Source organism: Archocentrus centrarchus, chromosome 13 (genome assembly GCF_007364275.1).
Source record: "Archocentrus centrarchus isolate MPI-CPG fArcCen1 chromosome 13, fArcCen1, whole genome shotgun sequence".
Taxonomy (NCBI): Eukaryota; Metazoa; Chordata; class Actinopteri; order Cichliformes; family Cichlidae; genus Archocentrus; species Archocentrus centrarchus.
Window position 1 is genome coordinate 17,214,047 of NC_044358.1, and position 8,953 is coordinate 17,222,999.

Genomic DNA, 8,953 nt, shown 5'->3' on the forward strand with positions numbered 1-8,953 from the left:
CGCCACAAAACCATGCCATAAAATATTTGATTGTGCATTTTTATAGCTGCTAAAAGGCAAATATTTAAACATTTGGGCTTTATTCATCTCCATCCACACAATAAATTGAACTTCAGAGGTTTTTACTATGAGAAGTCAATTAAAAACTGTGCTATTATGTATTTGTTGCTGCTAAAAGTATATAATATCTTTACATTTCCCTAAACTTTTATATTTAACCTATTTATTTACTTCTGTCATTGTTATTCTGTAACCATTGTTCATCTGAGGCTTAGCTTCAAGCTAAAGGATTACAGTATTAAAATGTTCTTTATTAATACACAAACAGTAATTCAGTAATGCAGTAATGTGAAAAAGTATTTGCCCCCTTCATGGTTTCTTTTTGTTTTTTTCATATTTGTCACAATGACATCTTTCAGATCATCAAACAAATTTTAATTTTAGACAAAGATATCCTGAGTAAATACAAAAGGCGGTTTTTAAATGATGATTTAATTTATTAAAGGAAAAAAGCTATCCAAACCTACCTGTTTAAGGTCACGCCAATGAGACTGGACTTTAACAAGCCCGCTCCAAATTCCTGTTTTTTCTCTCTTTTATTTATTTTTTTGAGCCATTCAGAGGTGGCTGGTGTGTTTCAAAAAATCGTCCTGCTGCATAACCCCAGTGCTCTTGAGCTTCAGGGTACGAACTGGTGACCAGACATTCTCCTTCAGCTTTTTCTTTTAGAGAGCAGAATTCATGGTTCTATCACTTACCTAGGCCCCGATGCAGCAAAGCAGCCCCAGACCATCACGCTACCACCACCATGTTTGACTGCTGTTATGTTCTTTTTATGAAATGCTGTTGTTTTTATGCCAGATGTAACTGGACTCAAACCTTCCAAAAAGTTCAGATTTAGTTTTATCAGTCCACAGAATATTTTCCCAAAATTCTTGGGGATCATCAGGATGTTTATTGGCAAATGTGTGTTCTTTTTGGTCAGCAGTGGTTTTCTCCTTGGAACTCACCCATGGATGCCATTTTTACCCAGTCTCTATGTTATTGTTCTTATTTAACTGAGGCAAGTGAGGCCTGCAGTTCTTTAGATGTTGTTCTGGGCTCTTTTGTGACCTCCTGGATGAGTCGTCGATGTGCTCTTGGATTAATTTTGGAAGGCCGGCCACTCATGGGAAGGTTCACAACTGTTCCAGGTTTTCTCCATTTGTGGATGATGGCGCTCACTGTGGGTTGCTGGAATCCCAATGGTTTTGTGACCCTTTCCAGACTTTGTTTCTCAGCTCTTTTGGAGTTTCTTTAGATTGTGGCATGATGTGTTGCTTTATTTTTTAGCCTACTTTAAACAGGTTCTATTTAAAATTTGTTTGATGATCTAAAACATGTAAGTGTTTTAGATAAATATGCCAAAAAAAGAAAGAAATCAGGAAGGGGACAAATACTTTTTAACAGCACTGTATAACAGGCCTATTCTCTAACAACAATACTGTAACCGACACGGTGTGTTTAACTACTGAAGGAGTAACTTCACAATAATGGAGGCTCTTAGTATATAGTTTTCACTACTGAGCTGTGAATTTCTTTCCTTTCAGTTAAATTCACCGTCATTCAAGCCGAGCGCCATCGCTCCGCCGTGTTTTCAACAACCAACCGTACAACAAGCAGTGCTGACAGCGCGTGTCCAATAAGATACTCCAAGGAGTTGGCGGTAGCCAATGTCCGACAGCCGGTGCCCAACACACAGGATAAACACAGACGAATCCTCGCAGCCAAAAGACCGCGCACTGACGGTGCTTTTCGTCCCATTGTTTGAGACGTACCGACGTGTGGCTGGCCTCGTATAGCGCTGTAGGGGTAAGCACCGTGAACGTAATCTTAAACAAAGCGAACAGTGCGCGGCTCTTATGAATGAAACAATACTCTGGGTTATGTTTTGCACAGTATGCGTTACCGTTGTACGTAGTTGGCTGCATGGCTGAGCTGAATGGGATGCTAACGCAGTGTCAAGCTCCTGGTGTTTAACGTTATCTTGCTAACTTGGCTAAGTAGTTATCTAACAGCCACCGTGAGTAATAACCGAAATAAAGTGCACCGCGGGTTAAAGTATAACATCACCGATGACCCAGTTAACTATCTTGCCGCACTCAAGTTAACGTAACGTCCGCTAATGCGGTGCGTGCTAACGGCGGCTGGATGCTACCACTAAAGGCTAACGCTAGCTGGTTGAATGTAGGTTAATACCGCCGCTGACTGGTGCTGAGGCAGCCGGAGCGCGGTGATGCAGGCGGTGCATCATTCTCCGGCAATACTGCCACTTTCACTGAACTTTAAGTCGACTAATCTGTAGTGTCCAGAGAGGTTACGCATGCAGCAGCTACATTTGTCTTGAAGGACATGGGGCTGTTTGAAAACGGGCAGCTAGCCTTTGTTAGCAGTCTAATCAGCCATTTTCATAATCGTCTCCTGAGATGAGCACCGTGACAGGCTAGCCTAGCTCGAAGGCTAACGCTGATAGCAAAAGGACACAAAGCAAGATGGCTAAAAGCTAATGAACAATCAGATGAGGTGGAAGCTAATATATTCACGGAGAACCTCAAGCCGGCTAACTTCACGTTATATCATCGGGAGGCTAACGTTATTGAGCGCTGCACAGTTTTCACTAGCTCGTGTGTATAAATGGTAGATCCAGAGTGGCAGTACAGAAACGTGTAGCTGATTGTAGTTTTAATAGCTGCTGGCCTCTTCATACAATGGATCATCAGTCACCCCAGGCACCCTCCTCCCACCACCCAATTTAAACAATAGATCTGGGAAACTGATGGAGTAGGAGGCAGACAATTAGCCAGGGGCATTCAGATGTTGTCACTTATATTGAATGAAAGTGTTGGAATAATTTGAATTAAAAAAAAAATTTTTTTATTTATTTTTTTTTTGCTCCTTACAGTTTAGTAAGCCAAAATGGTGAAGGATCCAAAGAAGCCGAGGGGCAAAATGTCCTCATATGCCTACTTTGTGCAGACGTGCAGAGAGGAGCATAAGAAGAAACACCCTGATGCCACTGTCAACTTTTCAGAGTTCTCCAAGAAATGCTCTGAGCGATGGAAGGTAAAATGAATTCTTCTCAGTATCTGATTTTATTTTACGTTTTCTAAATTAAGTATTTTATCTTTTAGATTGTTTAAAACTGGCTGTGTTTCTCCAAAGACAATGTCGCCAAAAGAGAAAGGCAAGTTCGAAGACATGGCCAAGCAAGACAAGTTGCGTTATGAGCGGGAAATGAAGAATTATATTCCTCCCAAGGGCCAGAAGAAGAAGCGATTCAAGGACCCCAATGCCCCCAAGAGACCACCGTATGTGCCATAATCTGCATTTTCCCCTTTGTTTTTCTGTCAGACAGTAAGTGTACTTCAGCGGATTAAACATTCCCCCCCCCCCCACAGGTCTGCATTCTTCCTCTTCTGTGCAGATTTTCGCCCCAAAATAAAAAGTGAAAATCCTGGACTTTCCATTGGGGACACGGCAAAGAAGTTGGGAGAGCTGTGGAACAGCTCGTCTGCAGAAGAAAAGCAGCCATATGAGAAGAAGGCTGCCAAGTTGAAGGAGAAATACGACAAGGTAATAATCCATAATGACACAGAAGCTAGACTGGTCAATTTGATAGAGGAAGTTTATTTTTTTATGAAGCATGGAAAAGAGCACGTCTCTCTCTGTTGTAGGATATTGTCGCATACCGCACAAAGGGAAAAGTGGATTCAGGATCAGCTGCTGCAGCTGAAGATGACGAAGAAGAAGAGGAGGAGGGAGAGGAGGAAGAGGAAGAAGAGGATGAGGATGAGGATGATGAGTAGCTCACTTGGGGACGGGACCTGCAGTTTTGTTTATGCCATATATCCTAATATCTCAATTCACCATCTTGAAACAGAAGTCAGATTGACCAAGATCATGTGTATATTTAATGTTTTTAAGATGTACAGTGTTATTCTCCTTTTTTGTAAAGTTAACACTACATATCTTAAGTTTGGAATTTTCTAGTGGTAGTACTTTATCCCTGCCATATTATGTAACAGTCTAGGAGGACTACAAATAAGTATGAAAGTAACTAGTCTTTAGGTGTTACAACTCAAAAATGAGATTTCTGAGTTGCTAGTGTATTTTTCTTTATTTTGAAAAATATTTTTTTATGTGCTGTCCCAACGTCTTTTTATTGTTCTTTGAATACCACTCTAATATCAAATGCAGCTGTCGACATTCAAGAATGTCTTCAATAAAGGGTTTTTTTTTTTTTTGTTTTTTTTGTTTGTTTTTTTAGCAGGGTTTTTTTTTCTTCCCTCTAATATCAGTGATCTCAACAGATCTTTAAAACTAGCAAATTTGCATTTGTTCTATATTTGTTACATGTAAAGTTAAATATTTCGATCTTTGTTTTCATTTCAGTGATTATGGCTTACAACTCATAAAGGTTAGAAATCCAGTGTCTCACATTATTATAATGTACACTATAAAAATGTCCAGCATCTGAAAAGTATGTTCATAAATATGTGAAGTGCAGTGTGGCACTTCTGAGGTGTCCAGGGTGCTTTGATAGTGATCTTCACTTCCATTTGGTGTTTCAAATTTTCCTCTTAGGTTCAGGGTTCAGGCCAGTTGAATTAGCTGGCCAATCGTGGTCAGCAAAATATTTGCTAGTTGAGGGGTGGTACCCAATCCTGCTGCAGAAGGACATGAGGATCTCCATAAAACTTAAGGTTATGTATATAACCCTGGTTCTGTGAGTAGAACCTGTCAGCAGATGAAAGAATGAAGTTAACTAAATTGTTCTGGCAGTTGTACCTCCTTTCCTGAAGACACCTGTGTGGTGGTTCTTAATCCTTTGGTGCCACCACTTGACAGTCCTCTCAAGACCGGTCCCTTATGCACCTTTTCTTACTGCACTTTTTCCTTCCAGTCAACTGTTACAAGCTTACCCTTGTGGACGGTGTCCATCTTTATCTGGACAACTATGAAGTCTTTAGTCAAAAAAGCCTGAAATATTTATAATTTATGAAAGCTTACATTTTTTAAATTAAATTCACAATATTTGTTTTAGATGCACTACTATATAATAGTCTCTGGAGCTTGAAAAAAGGCGACTGTCCAGTCCAGTCCAGTTGCCTTTTTTCAAGCTCCAGAGACTATTATGACCTGGATGACTGAGAATCTACACAGACATACTATATAATAGTGCATCTATAAATAGTTCAGACACTAGAGTTTGGCTGATCATATAGCTAATGGCACAACTGAGTAACGATTACTGACAAACACTAGAGACGGCAACAATATGAAGACAATGAGGGATATCAGATTGTCTTATTGGAAAAGTCACTTTTGTTGAAGAATGAAGTTATCTAAATTGTTCTAGCAGTTGTACCTCCTGACAGTTTCAAAAAGATCTTGGCCAATGGCTTTGATTTGGTACGTGCTAATGGATCCACACCCTCAGCAGTATTTTATTATAAACTGCTTTGAATAGTAAGAATAATCTTGATCATGCTACAGTAGTTTGAACAGCCTAAATCCAGAAGGTGGCGCCATGATATAGTAAAACCACTATGTATATGCATACAAGCAGCCACCCTATATGGGTTCTGCACTGCTTGTTTCTTTTCCACGGATGGTGATACCACCATCTGTTGGGTATGAGGGATCACTGAACTGTGTGTGTGGCAGAGATGTAAATTATATGCTATTCCCTTCATAGTGAAACAAGTTAAATACCTACAGCTCTTAGGACTCACTGAAAAACAAAACACCACAATTAGGGAGTATTTTTTGGAGGAATGGTGCTGTTTTCCACCAGGAACATTCCCGGGGCCTGGAGGCAGTGAAGGGGCTCCACTGCATGATGTCCCGACACACTGATAGATCCTAAAATATATTATGGATTTATCTCAGCCCTAGCAAAGCATCAAATGGACAGAAGAAAAGCACTTTTTGTGAGCGCTCTCTTTCCCAAGGCACGGACCTTTTGTTATCCCCTGGTGGTTATTGAGTTGCAGTTCCCTGTAACTGGAGGCAATCTCACAGACACGGTGGCCTCACAGTCACTTAGAGGGGGTTCACATGTCCATTCACTGGGCTGTTCTCAGCAGCGTTGTCTGCTGCGGTAACTGTTCTCTTCTTAGCAGTGTTAGCAAATATGAATGAAACCAGTGTGCTCTCCTTTCACTGGGTCTGACACACAAACAAGCTCAGTGTTCCTGCATGTAGTTAACATTAGGGTCACAGCAGTGTTTTTTTTTTTTTTTTTTTTTTTATAGGAGGCAAGCACAGAGATGGTAGCAGCCCTGTTTCCTTTTGTAGCAGTTACTTTATGTGCCAGAGAAAAGAAGAATTCAGTAAACGCAGCAGCAGTAATTTGGAATATCAAAGAAAAACAAAAATCATTCATAAAAACTAAACTAATTAATTCATTACATTTGCTCCAAAAGAATGCTGCCTTTTAGTTGGCATTCAGTTTCTGTTTTACATTGTGTTACAGCATCATGTCAAGTCTCTTTTTAAATCTGTGATTCAGAATAGTTTTTTTTCCTCTCTCTTTACCCGCTGAATGAATTTCATGCGGTCTTTGAATGAAACTCCTCCATTTGATACGCAACAACAAAGTCTCCCTCCAGGCCACCTTCCTGCAGGTAGCTGTTCAGAGAGTCCATTTCATGTCTACATTGAATAACCTCAATCGCAGAATCAAGGGAGAGAATATAAAACATACTGATTCAGTACACCATAGCAGGATATTGTGCTAGTGTTACTTGGCAAAAAGTGCATTATTTTAATAAAAAAAAAATCCTAACCTTCTGTTTACTTCATGAAGATAATGGGATGTTTTTCTTTTGAAATTCAATAACAAACTAAATCTGCTTCATTTTGGAGTCTCAAGAGAACTTTTTTCCCCTCCCCAGATGCAGGATTTGCATAGAGTGATGTCAAAGAGGCGTGTCAGTCAGGATTACAAGCTGAACAGATTGAGTAATCACTATGGATACAGCTTTAATAGTTTCCCATTTGTTGGGCTTGCTTTGCAGTTTGCTGTGCAGTTTCCAGGACTTCACTTTTTAATGCCGTGTCTGTTGCTTGTTACCATTCGCTTACTTGATTTTGTAATTATGATCAAGAAAGAGGCACTTAAGAAGTAAACTTTATAATGGAGTCTATCGGACAGAGAAGGAAATATATAATTATACTGTTTCAGTTTATGGTAAGTTGGCCTGTTAGTTGATAAGTTTTGATAACTAGCCAAAAATGTAATTTATGGATCTGATTGTGTTTGATTCTTTTATCTAATTAACGAGGCTACAGTGCATTTTTGCATATTTCCAATCATTTCATTGCTTCAAAAGCTGGAAATTTATGTGTACTTCACTTCAAAGAAACAGTGACTCCTTTCCTTCCTCAGCTGTTTAATGCTACATCATCTCATAAGCCCATAAATGTAAGTAGTGTGAGGGAGCTGGCAGATATCGTATTAGGGCGGCATACGCTCCCCTCCTGGTATCATACATCTGTTGATGCTGTGCTGAAGCATGGCGAAGCAAGCTTACACCCTCACAACAGATGGCGAACGCAGATGGCTTTCTCCAAAACTGTTTACTCCTTTCAAGTGAAAGAAGACACAGTACCAGGTTAGTCATCTTTCCTCGTGTAAGCACACGTGCATGTTAGCTGAGAGATCATTTCCTGAAATACTAACATGTAACTTTGGATTCCCATTTCAATACCTGGTATACTTCAGATTACTCCATTTTTACAGTAATTTTTACCACAAGTTTTCTTTTCACCTCACTGTTTTTAGATTATTTTTCACTGTGTTGACAGGAACAGTTGTGGGAAAAGTGGAAACACACTTTGAGAGTCTCACACCTATCACATACTCAGTTCAGGAGGATGATGGCGACAACCTGTTCCTCCTCAGCCCTGTCTCAGGGGAGTTTCTGTTAACCCGCAGCCTGGATTTTGAAACACAAAGATTCTATGTTCTCACAGTGGAGGTGCAGCAGGGGGGTCTGCAGGTGTCCGGTGTCAGGGTGTATTTTAATTTGTTAGATGTGAACGACAACCCCCCTGTTTTCAGTCGGGATACCTTTTCTGCAGTGTTGCTGGAGGACACGAACATCGGAAACTGTTTCCTGTCACTGAATGTGTCCGATAAAGATGAAGGTAAGTTTGCAAAGTGAAAATGAAGCATCACCTCTGCCGCACATTCAGCAGATTTTACCTGCAGCATTTAAAGGAAGGGAACATTTTGGGGTTAAAAAGATCACTGCATGTAAATCAGAAATAAAGTTTAAATTAATGTAGAAACATACTGAATGAAGTTGGAACTGAAAGAAGACTAAACTACAAGAAAGTATACACACACACACCCACACACACACACTGGACACATTAGGTTGGGTACATCTTGCTAGTATTGGGTTGGACCCCCTTTTGTCTTTGGAACTGCCTTCCCTGTATCACAGATTCAACAAGGTGCTGGGAGCATTCCTCACACAGTCGCTGCAGATTTGTCGGCCACACGTTCACGATGTTCCTCCTAATCCCAAAGGTGGTCTTTCAGATTGAGATCTGGTGACTATGAAGGACATTTGAGTTCAAGAATTCAGTTTGAGATAATCTGAACTTTGTGAGATGGTTTGTTATCCTGAATAAAAGTGCATTGTGGTCATAAAGGTATGGACATGGTCAGCAGTAATACTAACACAGGCTGTGGTGTTTAAACAATGCTCAGTTGGCATGAAGAGGTCAAAAGTGTGCAAAGAAAATATCCCCACCTTCATTACACCACCAGCCGCTTGAACTGTTGATATGGATCAGGATGGATCCGTGCTTTCATATTGTTTATGCCAAATTCTGAATGGATTCTGAGTGTTGCAGCAGAAACTGAGACTCATCGGACCAGAAAAAGTGTTTCTGATTT

General features: G+C 40.2%; 1 protein-coding gene across 2 annotated transcripts; it reads left to right on the plus strand.

Annotated features, from left to right (window-relative positions):
- Positions 1 to 1,690: 1,690 nt before the first annotated feature.
- hmgb1b (high mobility group box 1b) lies at positions 1,691 to 4,283 on the plus strand. 2 transcript variants are annotated; one of them, XM_030744607.1, is made up of 5 exons: positions 1,691 to 1,851; positions 2,942 to 3,102; positions 3,202 to 3,347; positions 3,438 to 3,612; positions 3,714 to 4,283. In XM_030744607.1, exons 2-5 carry the CDS (start codon positions 2,956 to 2,958, stop codon positions 3,843 to 3,845), a joined length of 600 nt encoding a protein of 199 aa, XP_030600467.1. In that variant the 5' UTR covers positions 1,691 to 1,851; positions 2,942 to 2,955; the 3' UTR covers positions 3,846 to 4,283. The 2 variants fall into 2 exon arrangements, with proteins under 2 accessions (XP_030600467.1, XP_030600468.1); XM_030744608.1 differs by lacking the exon at positions 1,691 to 1,851 and adding an exon at positions 1,967 to 2,062.
- The last annotated feature ends 4,670 nt before the right edge of the window (positions 4,284 to 8,953 follow it).

Bases quoted from the DNA above. Each gene is read 5' to 3' on its own strand.
- hmgb1b (XM_030744607.1), top strand. From the start codon at position 2,956: ATGGTGAAGGATCCAAAGAAGCCGAGGGGCAAAATGTCCTCATATGCC. The intron at 3,348-3,437 runs GTATGTGCCATA...CCCCCCCCACAG, and splicing joins AATGCCCCCAAGAGACCACC to GTCTGCATTCTTCCTCTTCT. The intron at 3,613-3,713 runs GTAATAATCCAT...TCTCTGTTGTAG, and splicing joins TGAAGGAGAAATACGACAAG to GATATTGTCGCATACCGCAC.